The following is an 18,019-nucleotide window of genomic DNA, read 5'->3' on the forward strand; positions in this document are numbered from 1 at the left end:
AGGTACTAATTTTAAATACTGGGAAGCAAAACAATTAAGGTTAAATGTCATGTGAAAAACTACATAAATTCAGACAGAAATAGCTTTCAGATGACCTCTACTGTTCCCTATTCTATCATCGTGGCTGTTGGGATTTGACATGACTTTACCCTTGAAGAAAAATACCCTGTGCAATCAGCAAAACTGTATCCTCTGGCAAAATACACAGCTCTGGCACTGTGTTTACAGGTCTCTTCTGCTCACACTTATAATCCATGTTATGGATCTTTATAAAATTTTCAGTTTAATTACATAATTTCCTTTAAAACAATTTCCCTGAACAATTTGTTTCCTTCTAACATACCACTCCATTTTCACTCTTTCACAGAACACTCCAACATTAAAAAAAAAAAAATCACACACAGACTCATCCATGTTAAGAAGTACTAAGATGACTTTCATGAAAGTTTTTTGATCCGTTAAAGATGTGCCTAGCAATTTTTTTCACTTAGTCTTTCAAAAAAAAAAAAAAACTTTGTAAAATACAAATGTTCTATTTTCTCATTTTTCCTAGAAATACATGTATTTTCTCATACCGATCGGTTGGACTTCTAAATGACCAAATCTGTTTTTTTGTCTACACCAATACTGTCTCTGGATTGGTCAAGTAGATCCGTCTGTCTTAAGCGAGTAGACAGAAACAGGAAAGCATTGAGGAAAATCTGACAGGAACTTTTCTTCTGCAATACAACTATTACTGTTTTTAAAGCATTTCATAGGGGAAAAATCAGGGAGAACATCTGGTCAAAAGCATCCAGCACAGCTGTGATGACCACCCTTGACCTTGCATTCTAGCATGTTCCAAGGAGAAACATTGCCACATTTGACTGCCATTGGATTCTGCCATCTTCCAGCTTTCTGGGAGAAGTAGTCTGCCGTAATCCCCTAGCCTACTTTATCTTTCTAAGTTCCATTTGCAAGTTCAATCATTTAATAACTACTGAAGCAGCATTATCTTGGAATACACCAAGGAATTTTGATTACATTATGTGCTGCCAAATGACTAAAAGAAAAGGATTTCTCAAACATGCTTGGCTTTTCTTCCTCCTTAGTTTGTGTATGTCTATTGGGATGTCAGATATCCCTCCTTAGTTTTTTTTTTAATGTCTATTGGGATGTCAGGTAGCAGTCGGCTATCTCTTGGAGCTCTGAGGTATTTGCTCTGCAGGAGGTAGCCCCTCCGCCACGCCAAGCTAGCTCTCTGGCGCAGGCTGCCTTCAGGTTGCTACTTGCTCGAAGCGCGCTCCGCGCTGATGGATTGATTTTCCCCTCGCTTACCTCTCAGTTGTTCCTGATCGGCCACATCGCACTGAATAAACAGAGTCTTCTGAGGTTCAAACTTCTCATCCAGGGCAGCTTTACACTTGACACCTGCTTCGAGATTCCAATCGACCAGCGCTACCTACGGACAAAAGGAGAGGAATCGAGATCCTTCGCGCCTGGTAAAACAGGCAGACAGACCGACAATACAGAGACAACAGGAAGCTCCTCGTTTGGACCTGAGATCGGGCAGTTTACAGATCGGGTTCTCTGTCAGCGCATTCGAAGTCCGCTGGAGTGCGCCAGCCTGGACAGCTCTGGAGGCGGCAAGGAGAGCCCCGGGGGCGCAGCCTGGGTCGCTCACTCCCCGGGGCCTCGACTGGAGAGCGGGTCTCGGGTGGGCCGTGCGCCTCGCCGCGCTTACCTTGGCGCCCTTGAGCAGCAGCGCCTCGGCGGAGGCTCGGCCGATGCCCTGGGCCGCGCCAGTCACCAGCGCCACTTTGCCGTTCACGTGCATGTCGCCGCCTGCGCTCGGTGGGCGAGCTCGGCGTCTCCGCGCGGCCGCGGCTTTTAAGGACCCTGCGCGCGCGCATGTGTGGCCGGGCCGCGCTCGCCCGCCAGTGGGCGGGGATGAAGCTGTCAAGCAGCGGCGGCACCCAGGACTGTGTCACCTGGCCCTGAGCGCTCCGGCCCGGCGATCTTTGCCTTCCTGACTCGTAGCCGAACCTGGGAGCCTCCCCCTGCACTAGGGCATGAGACATACGGTAAATAAACATCCCTGCCTCTGTGGAGCTTGTAACCTAAGCTAGCTGGGGAGATGATGATTTGGACGCAGGCTGGCTGGTTAAAGAGGACGCAGAAAAGTTACTCCCCAAGAAGAGATCCCTTCCGTGCGCTGAAGACCACCCCATAAAAGGAGGGCAGAGGAGAAGCTGAAGAGCTTGGAATCCTTCTCTGTGCCCAGGTCTTCCTCCCCACCCCACTCTCCCCTCACACCCCCACCCTCCAAATAATAGAAAAAGAAGAAACAAAACAAAACAAAAAAATAAAAACAGTAAAGCACAATTTTAGGGGCTGCCCTTTTGTCTTGATCTAAGTTTTTAATTCTTATCTCATGGACATCGAAGTGGGGATGGAGGGAGCAGAGGTGACTAACACCGTTTTTAGGTTTCTTTCTTTCTTTTTTTTTTTTCTTACTGAATTGTGCTTTAAAGTGCACTGTGCTCTGAACAGAAACCCATGGATCCTGTCTTTCAAGGCTGGAATTTTTAGGAGTCCTGTTGACACCCGGGTTTCAGATCAGTGTCAATTCTGGGTCACTCTGAGAGTGCCTAGCAAGAACTGTCATCACTGACTGCACTGGGCTTCCAGCCTCTCTGTCAGCCTGGTGAGGTGCAGGTTCAATGGAATGTTTGCTGGTTGAGTCATACTAGTTCTGGAGGCTTCCAGATAAGTATGGGACAGAGGTTCCTGGTCCTCCAGGAACTTGAGCTTGAGCTGTTGCACTAAGATGCATTCAGTTGGGGGTATTCCGCTGACTTTGTCTTTCTCTCTTTCCTGTTATCATCTGCAGGCTTCAGTTCTAGTTCTGTAAACTGAATACCTGCCTGGCATTTATTTTCATGATCAAAGAAATCCAAGTACTTGGGGAGACAGAGGTCAGGAAGAAAGCTTACACAACAGGGGATGAATCCTTTGTGTACTTCTTTGTTGCTCCCAAGAGGCAGCAGATGAGGTAACTGGCACACAGGCACGTATGGGGAGGTTGTGTGAAATATATGTTGTCAGCACACCACTGCAACAGAGGTCTTTATATTGAAAGAGAACAGCAGAGAATTAAAAAAAAAATTAAAAGGAAGCAAAGGAAAACCCAAACCTCTAGAAGCACGTACAGAACATAGCAGAAAGGAAATGTTTTTCTTTATCAGGAAAGAACTAACATAAGAGCCAGAGAGGGAGCCGCTGGAGTGACACAGGGACATGTTGGGAAAGCATATGGGAAAAGAGTTTCAGGGAATAAAGGAGTTACTACTAATGCAAAGCACTCTGATAAGCACAGGGAAAGAAGGATGAAGAAATACTTTAAAATTTTCCAGACAATAATTGGTGTCAGTATATTTGCTTTTTAAATTTGATTTTTGTTCATCATGGATTTTTTTTTATCAGTGTTTGTGTTTACTTATATTTTGGCCACATCCTGTGGCTTGTGGGATTTTAGTTCCTCGACCACGGATCAAACCCATGCCCCTGCAGTGGGAACACAAAGTCTTAACCACTGGACCCCCAGGGAAGTCCTGGCATCAGTACATTTAGATGGCACGGAAACCAAATGCTGAAATTTAAGGAAAAAAATGATGACAAGGTGAACATTGCCGAGGTTTAAGGCTAACATGACATGGAAAGCAAGAGATTGCACGGTAGTTGAAAAGACTAGTAAACAGATGAGTTATTCTTTTAAGAAAGGACAGGGATGGATTCAGGTTAAAAGCCAGTCAGTGTGAGTGAAAAACAGGGGAATAGAAGCAGAAAGGGGGTGGGTGGGTGCGTGGGTGGGGGGGGTACATCAGCTGCAGATTCAGACAAAGCTGGTTTGGGTCTTGTCTCTCTGCTCCTGCCCTGATTGTGTGACCTTGAGCTAGTTGCTTCAGCTCTGTGTTTTCAGAGCCCTTATTGGTAAGTAGCAGTTCCTATCAGACTTTAGGGACAATGAAATTAGGTCTGGCATAAATTGATAACAATTTTAGTTCACATGAGATGGAGAAAAATGTGAGAAATAGTTTTATTAGTAGAAAGGAAAGACTGCGAGTTCGAGCACAGTTGGTAACCCCCACCCCTTTCCTTCCCCTTGGTTTCCATGGTGACTGTCTTTGTTCAGACCCTTTATACTTTCTCTTCCGATACAAATAGCAGTTAGACTCCTGAATTATTTCTTTGCCTCCAGATAGCATTGACATATATACACTACCATGTGTAAATCTATCCCTGCTGTATAGCCCAGGGAGCTCAACTCAGTGCTCTGCAGTGACCTAGAGAGGTGGGATGGGGAGTGGAGTGGGAGGGAGGTTCAGAAGGGAGGAGATATATGTATACATTTAGCTGATTCACATTGTTGTACAGAAGAAACTAATACAACACTGTAAAGCAATTATCCTCCAATTAAAAAAAAATTTAGTTTCCACACTCCTTCCAATAAAAATCCTAAAACACAAATCTGATTATGTTTAGACATTCTTATGTTTAAAACCCTTAAAATATCTCAATCCTTGGCATGGCATGGCAGGCATTCCACACCCCTTATCTTTCTTGTAGCTCCGCTTTGCAGCCTGGGAAGCTGCATCCATTAAAACTGACCTCACTGCCCAGGCTCAGGCTTTGGCATACCAGTACATTATCTGCTTACCCGAGCATATCCTCTCCTACCTTCTTCACTCGTCTTCCTACTGAGCTGAAGAACTACAGTGGAAACACCGCTCGCCTTATTATAATTACCTTCCTGTCTCTGAGTGTCTCCAAGGACAGCTGTGTCCTGAGCATTCAGGGCAGGATGACCCAAAGTGAGTACTTAGTAAATGTTAGTAGTTTAGTGTTAGTCGCTTAGTCATGTCTGATTCTTTGGACCCTGTGGACTGAAGCCTGCCAGGTTCCTCTGTCCATGGAGTTCTCCATGCAAGTATACTAGAGTAGATAGCCATTCCTTTTCCCTTCTCAAAAGGAATCTTCTGTACTCAGGGATTGAATCCAGATATCTTGCACTGCAGGCAGATTCTTTACCATTTGAGCCAGCAGGATTGAATGAAGAAAAATAATAAGTATGATATGTGAGATAAATAGATATGTGTTCAAGAAAAGACAGAAAATTTGAATTATTAAGTGAAGTGAAGTCGCTCAGTTGTGTCCGACTCTTTGCAACCCCATGGACTGTAGCCTACCAGGCTCCTCCCTTCATGGGATTCTCCAGGCAAGGGTACTGGAGTGGGTTGCCATTTCCTTCTCCAGGGGATCTTCCCAACCCAGGGATCGAACCTGGGTCTCCCGCATTCCAGGCAGACGCTTTAACCTCTGAGCCACCAGGGAAGTCCCTGAATTTGAATTAGATGGTGAAAATTCCTATATACTGTGATTACATTTTTACACAACTTAAACATAAGATTGGAAAAAAAATGCATAGGTGTTATATCTTTGGACAAGAATGTTTTGAGATCATATTATATTTTATATGAAACGTACATTTTCACTTAAAACTATCTATAGGATATTATGTACAGCATATTTGAAAATCATAAAAAGGTACTCTTTATTCAGTAAACAAATCTTCCATTCCTCTATGACTTTTTGATAAACATTTCTCATCTTCTGTGCTCCTAACATTATTTAATTTCATTTACATTAACTTACTGTGATTCTATCATCAATGTAATTTATGTAATCAAAAACATAATTCTTAGTTAAAACTAGGCTAAATCCGAAACAAACCATATTCATATGATTTTTGAAAGCATTCCTATTGATAGGTTATGCTTTAGTTTGTTGTACAAAGTCCTCTTAAAATAAAAAACAAAAATTAAGAGTCAAAAAGGATTAGTTTTTCTTTAATGCAATTGTAAGTATTAGGTTATGACCAACCTAGAGAGCATATTAAAAAACAGAGACATTGCTTTGCCAACAAAGGTCCATCTAGTCAAAGCTATGGTTTTTCTAGTAGTCATGTATGGATGTGAGAGTTGGACTATAAAGAAAACAGAGTGCTGAAGAATTGATGCTTTTGAACTGTGGTGTTAGAGAAGGCTCTTGAGAGTCCATTGGACTGCAAGGAGAGGCAACCAGTCCATCCTAAAGGAGATCAGTCCTGAATATTCATTGGAAGGACTGATGCTGAAGCTGAAACTCCAATACTTTGGCCACCTGATGCGAAGAACTGACTCATGGGAAAAAAGACCCTGATTCTGGGAAAGATTGAAGGCGGGAGGAGAAGGGGACAACAGAGGCTGAGGTGGTTGGATGGCATCACCGACTCAATGGACATGAATTTGAGTAAACTCTGGGAGTTGGTGATGGAAAGGGAGGCTTGGCGTGCTGCAGTCCATGGGGTCACAAAGAGTTGGACATGACTGAGCGACTGAACTGAAGTATTAAGTATTTACTCAGAGCCAGGCATTCCATAAAGGCTAAATGTACAGCCTCTGGAATCCAGCTCCACCAACTACTCCTGTGTGACCTTGGGCAAGTGACTTAACTTCTCTGAATCTCAGCTTCCTCCTCAGTAAAATGAAGCTGATGATAGTACTTATTTCAAAAAATTGTTATGAAGACTATACCAAATTGAATAAATATAAGTCAAGTGCTTAAGCCAATGACTGACACATAGCAAGTGTTATGTAAATGCTATTATCATGAAGCACTATACATATATAATTGCATTTATTATTTACAACCAGACCATGAGGCAGTTATTATTGTGGTTATTTTACAGATGAGGAAAACCAGTTTGGGGAGGTTAGGGAATTTGGCCAAGGTCACTTATCTCGAAAATTGAAGGAGGTGACTTTGACTCTAAGTGTGGCTGACTCCTGAGTGGTGCTTCTTTTTTTTTTTTTCAATTAAACTTCTTATTTTTTTGAAATTATTATAGCTGAGCAGTACTCGTCACCATGATGGAATAGTGATTTCTTTAAAAAACACAAATAGACTTTAATTCAAATCAGATTTCCTTGTTCACTTTATATTTTCACACAGCCACTAGACTTTGTTAGCTCAGCTCTGACTCGTCGAGATGCGCCAGTCTTCACTTGATTTTCCTTTGTCCTGTTCTAGAGGTGAGCACAGACATCCCAAAAGCACCTAGTCACAGGCCCCAGTTTAGACGGAGGCAGATCAGTCACTTAAAAGCCTATTTAATTTATAAATGATCACATATAAAACAATAGAGAAATAAGCTTTTTCTTTATTGAAACTGAGGGGCCTTGCTGAAACAAGGCAATTTCTGCTGATATTGGCATCAAGGATTCTTTTCTTGGCTTTGCCTCTGAGACAAGCTACAATAGAGGGGTTGACCACTTTTGAATATCTACTGCATTCTTATTCTTCTGCATATTATCTCATTTAATCCTTTCTCCAATCTTGCAAAGTAAATATCACACTATCCTCATTTTACAGATGAAGAAACTGAGCTCATGGAAGACAAATAATCTGATTTAAGATCAGACTTGGAGATTTAGCAACACTTCTGGGTTCAAGCCTTTGCTCCTACCAAACTCAGCTCTCACAGAGATGCACTTTCAAATGTCATCTCTAACTTTGTGGTTATGGTGTGATCTTGGGCTGGTTACTCAACCTGTGTGGTCCTAAGTGTCCTGGGCTGTTATGTGGAGAATAAATTGGCATTCAGGAAGCACCCATTATAGGGCCTGCCCTGTACATGTTGACCAATGAATGAATCCTTGTTATTAGGTTCTTCTTTAATGTTCATATTTATTTCTAGATTTAGAGGTAAAGACAGTTGAAAATGGAAAATTAATGATGATATAGATAGATTTTCAGCTCCAGAATGTAAGTTAAATATTTCTAGCTTTTCATAGTGTACGAGTCTGCTCAGATTGCCACAATAAAACACCATAGACTCTGTGGCTTCAACAACAGATATTTATTTCTCACAGCTCTAGAAGCTGGAAGTCCAAGATCAATCAAAGTGTTAGCAGGAGTAATTTCTTCTGAGGCCTCTCTCCTGGGCCTGCAGAGAACCACCTTCTCTCTGTATCCTGACATGGTCTCTCTCTGTGCATTACCTGGTGTTACCCTGTGTATCCCAATCTCTGGTTCTTATAGGATAATAATTAGATTAGGGTCCCATCATTATGGCCTTTACTTTAACTTCACCCCCTCCTTAAAAAGCCCTATCTCTAAATACAATCACATTTTGAGGTCTTAGGGTTTAGGGTTCCAACAGATGAATTTATGATTGGTGGGAGGAGAGTTCATCCCATAGCAGGTTTTCCAGTTTGAAAATGGAATTCCATTTATTGACTCTACTAAACTGGAGAACCTTGTAATCTACATGGCATTTGAGGCTGAGTGAGTCTTGTGACTTGTAATTGACAAGCGTCACATTTTCCTGTGGGCATTAAGACCTGGAAGGCAAAGGAAATGGGAGAAGGAGAGTTAAATGGTCAAGGTCACAGCTGCTAAATGCTCACTTGGTGGTGATCTGTGATGGGGGTATGGGGAGCAGAAAAAGAAATTCCTCACTTGGTGATGATGGTGGGGGTTGAAGTAATGGCAGAAGGTAAGGCTGGAGAAAAAGCCAAGAACCAGATCCCAGGAACCTTGTAAGTAATAAAATGAACATCAGATTTCACTCTCGGACATTAACAAGTCACTGAATGACCTTAAAAAACCAGAGATTGCTCTCAGATTTAAGTGTTTAAAAGTTTATCTTTAAGAAAATTATTTTTAATGTTGGTTAAATGTTTGATGGAGAGGATGTACAATGATGTACTAGCAATTCCTTAGCTGTTGAAAGCTAAATTCATCTCCACTTTTCAGTTAATGGTATGATGAATAAAGATTATTAGACAACAAATGCTGAAAAATTAGAGAATCTTGTGATATAGCAGTAAGCTGAAATCCTAATGGAATGGAATGCTAAACTCAAAATACAACAACACCAAAATCGTGATTAAAAATTATGTATATTGCTTGTGAAAACAGAACTGTTAGAAAATCTATCAATGCTTTAATGGTGACAGTTTTTTAGTGGTGAGATTTGGGGTAATTGCTATTTCCTTCTTTACCATGCTGTCTACTAAAGAGAATATATATATATATAAACAACAATTTGAAATACTTTTTCATTGCTTTATGATTTTATGTAGTGGAATATAGTCCAAATAAAAGATTCATTAAGCATTTTTTAAAAAGTTTACCTTGATTCCATTTGGAGAATGAGTTGGAGTTGAGGGCAAGGGAATAAGATCAACTGTATTTATCTTGTTTTACACTGACAGAGTCTAGGGGTTTGGGAGGAATGGTTCTGGTGGGGATGGCAAGAGAAGAGAAGATTCTTTCATGACACTGACCACAAGAATCCACCAGGCAAGATGGAATCAGGAGGATGCCTGTCAGTGAAACTTCCTGGGACAGCCACCTAGTCACATTTCCATTGAATTGTTTCTTGTTTTTGAGTTTGTAGCACTCTTGATAAGTGAAAAACAAATATGTTGTATATGTATAATGCTGGATGTTAGGGCTTATACATCTGGTTTTTAGTCTTGGGGAAGGAAATTTTCTTGGTACTTGGCTGAGCTGCTTTATCTTTGGAATGTTATTTATTCCTTTTGAATTTTTAGGTAGTGTCCTAGAAAATTCTTTAAGACTAGCCCTTTTCTTAAATTTCTTATTTATTTTTATTGAAGCATATCTACTGTACAATATTATGTAAGCCACGGGTGTTCAATATAGTGATTCACAACTTTCAGGATTGTTCTCCATTTATTAGTTATAAAGTATTGGCTGTATACTCCCTGCATTGTACAACATACCCATATTTTATACCTAGTGGTTTGTATGTTTTTATTTGGAAATTTAACCATTCTAGTCACAGAAGGGTAATCAGATTAGTTTTTTCTAGTGCCATAGTATGATGGGGAAAATGAGATGCAAGTTTCCTGCACTGAAGGTTTTCTATGCAATTTTTAGACCCTCCCATGCACCGTGGAGAAAACACTTCCCCATCATTTTTTTTTCAATTAATAATCACAATGGAAATTTAGTTGTTTAATACAACCACTAATCTAATATCACCAATAAAATCTAAGCAGTTATATGACAAAACCAGGGTTATGTTCAGTGGACATGCATTAATAATCTATACAATTTAACATTACACCAGAAAAGGAACTGAACACAAAATTTTCCTTGATATTTGGTGGTTTTCAAACTTCATGGCACAGATTACCAAAACACTTCCCCAATCTTTAGGTTCTCCAGTAAGAGGACTTACCAGACAGGGAGACTATGAAAGGTTTTAGCAAAACTGGCCTGTGTCTCACTATGCTCAAATACACAAGCAAAGTCTTCTTTGGAGGAAAGATTTAAGAATTCAGAAGTGTATATGTTGCTCATGTGCCATTGATGATCTGAGGGGTTTTTTTTTTTTTTTTTTTTTTTTTGGTTGTCAAAAAAGTCCCTGCTCTTTAGCACCTAGTAATGGTTTTTGTGTTATTGTTCAGTTGCTCAGTCATGTCCTACTCTTTGTGACCCCATGGACCGTAACATGTCAGGCTTCTGTCCTTTGCCATCTCCCAGAGCTTACTCAAACTCATGTCCATTGAGTCTGTGATGCCATACAACCAACTCATCCTCTGTTGTCCCCTTCCCCTCCTGCCTTCAGTACTTCCCAGCATCAAGGTCTTTTCCAATGAGTCAGTTCTTTGCATCAGGTGGCCAAAGTATTGGAGCTTTAGCTTCAGCACCAGTCCTTCCAATGAATATTCATGACTGACTTCCTTTATGATTGACTAGTTTGATCTCCCTGCAGTCCAAGGGACCCTCAAGAGTTTTCTCTGACACCACAGTTCAAAAGCATCAATTCTTGGACTTGGGTGATTATTTCCTTCCCCATTTTAAGGAAGTTTTCAACTATTATCTCCTCAAGTATTTTCTCATGGTCTTTCTTTTTGTCTTCTTCTATGATTCAAATGTTGGGGTGTTTAATATTCTCCTGTAGGTCTCTGAGATTGTCCTCATTTCTTTTAATTCATTTTTCTTTTTTCCTCTCTGATTCATTTATTTCTACCATTCTATCTTCTCCTTCACTAATCCTATCTTCTGCCTCTGTTATTCTATTGTTGTTGCCTCCAGAGTGTTTTTGATCTCATTTATTGCATTTTTCATTATATATTCACTCTTTTTTATTTCTTCTATGTCCTGGTTAAAACTTTCTTGTATCTTCTCAATTCTTGTCTCCAGATGACATGATCCTCTACACAGAAAACCCTAAAGACTCCACAATAAAATTACTAGAGCTAATCAATGAATATAGTAAAGTTGCAGGATATAAAATCAACACACAGAAATCCCTTCCATTCCCATACACTAATAATGAGGAAACAGAGAAATTAAGGAAACAATTCCATTCACCATTGCAACAAAAATAATAAAATACTTAGGAATATATCTACCTAAAGAAACTAAAGACCTATATATAGAAAACTATAAAACACTGGTGAAAGAAATCAAAGAGGACACTAATAGATGGAGAAATATACCATGTTCATGGATCAGAAGAATCAATATAGTGAAAATGAGTATACTACCCAAAGCAATCTACAGATTCAATGCAATCCCTATCAAGCTACTGGCAGTATTTTTCACAGAGCTAGAACAAATAATTTCACAATTTGAATTGAAATACAAAAAAACTCGAATAGCCAAAGCAATCTTGAGAAATAAGAATGGAACTGGAGGAATCAACTGCCCGACTTCAGGCTCTACTATAAAGCCACAGTCATCAAGACAGTATGGTACTGGCACAAAGACAGAAATATAGATCAAAGGAACAAAATAGAAAGCCCAGAGATAAATCCATGCACCTATGGACACTTTATCTTTGACAAAGGAGGCAGGAATATACAATGGAGAAAAGACCATCTCTTTAACAAGTGGTGCTGGGAAAACTGGTCAACCACTTGTAAAAGAATGAAACTAGAACACTTTCTAACACCACACACAAAAATAAACTCAAAATGGCTTAAAGATCTAAATGTAAGACCAGAAACTATAAAACTCCTAGAGGAGAACATAGGCAAAACACCCTCCGACATAAATCACAGCACGATCCTCTATGATCCACCTCCCAGAATATTAGAAATAAAAGCAAAAATAAACAAATGGGACCTAATTAAACTTAAAAGCTTCTGCACAACAAAGGAAACTATAAGCAAGATAAAAACACAGCCTTCAGAATGGGAGAAAATAATAGCAAATGAAACAACTAACAAACAACTAATCTAAAAAATATACAAGCAACTCCTGCAGCTCAATTCCAGAAAAATAAATGACCCAGTCAAAAAATGGGCCAAAGAACTAAACAGACATTTCTCCAAAGAAGACATACAGCTAGCTAACAAACACATGAGAAGATGCTCAATATCACTCATTATCAGAGAAATGCAAATCAAAACCACAATAAGGTGCCATTTCACTCCAGTCAGGATGGCTGTGATCCAAAAGTCTACAAGCAATAAATGCTAGAGAGGGTGTGGAGAAAAGGGAACACTTTTACACTGTTGGTGAAATGCAAACTAGTACAGCCACTATGGAGAAGAGTGTGGAGATTCCTTAAAAAAACTGCAAATAGAACTGCCTTATGACACAGCAATCCCACTGCTGGGCATACACACCAAGGAAACCAGAACTGAAAGAGACACGTGTACCTCAATGTTCATTGCATCACTGTTTATAATAGCCAGGACATGGAAGCAACCTAGATGTCCATCAGCAGATGAATGGATAAGAAAGCTGTGGTACATATACACAATGGAGTATTACTCAGCTATTGAAAAGAATACATCTGAATCAGTTCTAATGAGGTGGATGAAACTGGAGTCTATTGTACAGAGTGAAGTAAGCCAGAAAGAAAAACACCAATACAGTATACTAATACATATATATGGAATTTAGAAAGATGGTAATGATAACCCTGTATGTGAGACAGCAAAAGATACACAGATGTATAGAACAGTCTTTTGAACTCTGTGGGAGAGGGCAAGGGTGGGATAATTTGGTAGAATGGCATTGAATGGCATGTATAATATCATATACGAAACAAATCGCCTGTCCAGGTTCAATGCAGGATACACGATGCTTGGGGCTGGTGGACTGGGATGACCCAGAGGGATGGTATGGGGAGGTAGGTGGGAGGGGGTTTCTGGATGGGGAACACGTGTACACCCGTGGCAGATTCATGCTGATGTATTGCAAAGCCAATACAATATTGTAAATTAATTAGCTTCCAATTAAAATAAATAAATTTAAATTTAAAAAAGAAAAAAAAAGCATCAATTCTTCGATGGTCAGCCTTCTAGTAATGGTAGAGGACAACTTTCAGAGATATCTAGTGCCTAGACTTGCAAGGAACTTGTAAAATGCATGATTTTCCATGTTTTGTATAAGTTGGGGCAGGGCATTAAGGCAATCGATTTAATGGCCTTTATACATGAAGGTTGAAAAATGTTCCTCAGTGAAGCTATTTTTGGTTCTGAGAGTTAGAATATGCAACAGAAAACCAAATTCAGAAACTGCTAGGATCTATGACTTGGAATCCTGGAGAATTTGCCCCTCTGTAGGCTTTGTGGGTATTTGCCAAGTGAATCCTCAGCTGTCTGGTCCTGAAGATTAGGGCTTGGGGAGATGGGAGAGCTCCTCCCTAACCTCCCATCTTCTTCCTTCTCTCTCTCTGCCTCTTTCCTCCCCTTTGCCCTGTCCTCCAATTCAGGCTTAGAATTTCTTGAAAAATAGGGAACGAAGAATGTAAGCAGGACAGGGAACTGGGTATCAAGCGGACTTCTTCCTTGGTTTGGAGGCTTTGCATGTGCAGGTTTGGGACAGGCCCCTCTGAGTCCCGTGAGTCCTGGTGGAAGAGGGAGAAGGTGGAAAATGAGAGAAGGCATCGTGGAGAGTGGGGCAGACAAGTTTCAGGGTTTCACATATGTCCATTCCACCTACCACATGCTCTCTGCTCTTGAAATATTGGTGAAGATCAGTGACACATGATAACAACACAGAGTCATTTGAATGAAAAAAAAATAGGATGGACTAGATGTAGCATTTTCAAGTACTACGAAATTCGAAGTGTATGTCTCAGTTATCTTGGATCTAATACCACTAACACATAACATATATTAGGATATGGAATCAGAACTAGCCATCTCTATACCAGAGGCCCGTGATCAGACACATCTATTTCAAATAGGGACAACTAGGTTAACCTTTAGTTTGGAAAAATAAATAAATAAATAAAATAATAAAGTTATTATCTTTGATCCAGAGCCATTAATATTTATGAACTGACTTCCTCAAGGTGACCTAAAAATAAAGGCTAGTTATGTGCTGTATAATTTATTGGTTACATTTCAGGAACATTCTCTCATTGATCTGGGAACACAGTGGAATTTCTGGAGCTCTATCTGACCAAAGAAGACTTTTACTTTCTCATTTGCTCTTTGACTCACAAAAGGCCATAAATAATTGGAGAAGTTAGGCAAGTGTAGTTTTCCAGACACCCCTTAAAATGTTGCACTTTGTTTAATTTTGATTTAAAATATATCTGGACACACCTAAATAACTCAAACAATCAGGCTCTTTAATTGAAAACTGATACTGAGGTTGTCTTTTCAAGACTTTAACCTTTGGGAAAATATGCTAGCTTGCTTTCCCTCTGCTTTGGAATTTAGTTTTCTTAATTGCTGTCAAACTTTGGAACCGATAAGGTGAGACCTTATATTATGCTGTCTAAATAACAATGGAAGCTAATGATGGAAAAATTCCTGCTGACAGGCACGAGGGGTTTTAACTGTAACTATGCAAGTAACCTGGGTATCTTGTGGAATTAGAGTCAATAGTCTGGCTTAGAAAGTGAGAGAGAAAGGACAGAGGCAGAAGCTGAAAGAAGAAGGAAGAAAGAAAGGAAGGAAAGAGGGAAGGAAGGGAAGAAAGGAGGGAGAAAAGATGGATGGAAGGAAAAAATTTCAGAAGAAGGGGGACATAATTAGATAAAATTAAAATCCAAATACTTTGGCTGGGTTTCCCAGTAACTTTTTTTTTACAGAATGATAATCTTATTAAAAAAATTTTTTTCTCAAACTTTAAACAATGTTGTGGTAATTTCAGGTGAACAACGAAGGGACTCAGCCATACATATGTGCTCCGTGTGCATCCTAAGTTGCTTCAGTAGTGTCGGACTCTTTACAACCCTATGGACTGTAACCACCAGGTTTTTCTGTCCATGGGGTTCTCCAGACAAGAATACTAGAGTGGGTTGCTATACCCTCCTCTAGGGAATCTTCCCAACCCAGGGATTGAACCCGTATCTCATGTCTATTGCATTGGCAGGCGGGTTCTTTACCACTAGTGCCACCTGGGAAATCCAGCCATACGTATATATGGATCCATTCTCCCTCAAACCTCACTTTCATCCAGACTGGCAATCATCGAAAAAAAGAAAAAAAGAAAAATCTACATATAACAAATGCTGGAGAGGGTGTGGAGAGGCGGGAACCCTCCTACGCTTTTGGTAGAAATGTAAATTTGGTCAACCGCTATGGAGAACTGTATGGAGGTCTCTTGAAAAACTAAAAATAGAGCTTCCATATGATCTAGAAATCCCACTCCAGGGGCATATATCTGAAGAAACACATGTTCCAAAGGATAAATGCACCCCACTTCTCACTGCAGCACTGTTTACAATAGCCAAGACATGGAAGCAACCTAAAAGTCCATTAACAGATGAATGGATAAAGATGTGGTACATATATACATTGGAATATTACTCGGCCATTAAAAAGAATGAAATAATGCCATTTGCAGCAACATGGATGGTCCTGGTAACTCTTAAATGAAAGCAACAGGAAAATGAATACGAAAATATGAGTGATTTGGAGTAATGAATAAAATGACATTTAAACGAACCAGAAAGAGGTAAACTAGATCTCCCTTATTACTGGGAACTAGTGAGATGACAGTCAAGACTGGAATATGGCAGGCTAAAAGCTTCCTTGTATTAGATATCTAAGAACAGGGACAGGGGAGTAGACAGCATGTGCATAATTGAAATTCCAAGAAGGTAAAGAAGAAATTATTGAGCCAAGAAAGAAAGAAAAAGAATATTCAATTCAATTTCACCTAAAGCTATTGTTCCCATTTATAGTCAGACTCTGCTGCCTAGTGGTGAGGATTTGAAAAAATGAATAAACGAGTCATGACTTTAAATAACTTACTCCCTGGAAGCTGTGAGTAGAGCAAGTAGACAACACTCTCCCAGAAGGAAGACAGGATCATGGGGCAGTGGACTGTGTCTCTTTTCAACTGAAAGAGCAAAGCATGTGAAATACATTTGATTTTACTCATTCTCAATCTCAAGAGAGATGAAGCAAAAAAAGGAAAAGTGCAAAAATGTTGCATTCTAATCTAAAAGGAAGAACTGATTTTATGCTGAGATTTTGTAATAAGTTGGGCCTCTTGTGTTCACATTGGACAAAGAAAGAAATGCTAGAATTAGAATCAGTCTTGAGACTTCCCTGGTGGTGCAGGGGCAGACTCAGAACTCCGAATGTAGGGAGTCCATGTTTCATCGTTGGTCAGGGAACTAGACCCCACATGATGCAACTAAGACCCTGGGCAGCCAAATAAATCAACAAACTTTTTAAAAAAGAATTAGTCTTTCAAAAGCCAGATTACGGAAAATCCTGAGAAAGTATGAGAACGATCCCATGACTAGATGTCAATATAAAGAAATATTACTGGAAATATCTGTGAGGTTTGCAGTAATAACATTCTGCTTTATAACTACAAGTGGTCACTCTTATAAGTACAAATTTGAGAGGCATTCCTAAGAAGCCAATGAGGAAAGCCATACTCCATTCATGGAAAGAAGGCAGATGACATCAGCTGAGACTCTCATTCATTTAAGGAAGACCAATGTTCAGTCTGTTCAGGCCAGGAGGGCACCCCCAGTTGTTCACTTCTCACCCCTGTTCTGATTGTCCAGTGTCTGTCCTGTACCAGTTAATGTTTGGGGCATCAGCACTGTATTCAACAGATATTTATTTGATATTTACTGTGTGCTTGTGTCAGGACTAAGCCCTAGGGTGTCAGTAGTTGTCCTGCCTTCATGAAGCTCACCTTCTAGCTGAAGAAGACTGAAAAATAATTATTGCAGGTAGGAATAAGTGGTACAAAAATAATAAATCAGGACTAAGTTCCAGTGATGTGGGTGGGAGAAGTGGAAGGATTTCATGAGATCCCGCCATAAAAGGAAGCATCTGAGGAAGTGCCTTGGGAGTTGAGAGGAAACAAGGAAGAGGAGCTTTGTGAAGGTTGGTGGAAAAAAGCAAGTCCAAGGTTTGAAGAAGAGTTTTATGATGGTCAGGCTTCCCCGGTAGCTCAGACAATAAAAAATCTTTCTGCAATGCAGGAGACCTGGGTTTGATCAGGGTTGAAAGGATCTCCTGGAGAAGGGAATACTGACTCCAGTATTCTTGCCTAGAGAATTCCATGGACAGAGGAGCCTTGCAAGTTACAGTCCATAGGGTTGCAAAGAATCAGACCAGACTGAGTGACTAACACTCAAAGCCTCTCCTGAACTGAGATTTCTAAACTGTGGATGGGCTACAAAATGCTTTTTAAAATGTGTGAAAAAAAGTAACACATATGTGTGTATGTTTATGTATAGATAAATGTATGTGAAATGTATAAAAATAAAAATATGTACATATACATACATATATATACACATATATATATATGCACACACATATATGGGCTCCCGGTTCCAGCCAGTGGTAAAGAACCTGCCCGCACTACAGGAGACACAAGAAAAGTGGGTTTGATTCCTGGGTTGGGAAGATGCCCTGGAGAAGGAAATGGCAACCCACTCCAGTTTTCTTGCCTGGGAAATCCTATGGACAGAGGAACCTGGCGGGCTACTGTCGATAGGGTTGAAAAGAGC

At 40.1% G+C, this 18,019-nt stretch overlaps 1 protein-coding gene and 1 non-coding gene across 2 annotated transcripts in view; both read right to left on the minus strand.

The window, feature by feature from the left end:
• HPGD (hydroxyprostaglandin dehydrogenase 15-(NAD)) overlaps window positions 1–1,989 on the minus strand; it is a 35,229-nt gene extending 33,240 nt beyond the window's left edge. The window contains exons 1-2 of the mRNA XM_018051829.1: window positions 1,724–1,989; window positions 1,318–1,441 (exon numbers count right to left, since the gene is read on the minus strand). Coding sequence (XP_017907318.1) covers window positions 1,318–1,441; window positions 1,724–1,816 — 217 coding nt within the window. The 5' untranslated portion in view covers window positions 1,817–1,989. The remainder of the gene's footprint in view (window positions 1–1,317; window positions 1,442–1,723) is intronic.
• TRNAS-GGA lies at window positions 5,302–5,373 on the minus strand. Its single transcript has one exon. It is a non-coding gene; the product is annotated as a tRNA-Ser (tRNA).

The sequence above is a fragment of the Capra hircus genome, chromosome 8 (assembly GCF_001704415.2).
Source record: "Capra hircus breed San Clemente chromosome 8, ASM170441v1, whole genome shotgun sequence".
In the NCBI taxonomy this organism is placed as follows: domain Eukaryota; kingdom Metazoa; phylum Chordata; class Mammalia; order Artiodactyla; family Bovidae; genus Capra; species Capra hircus.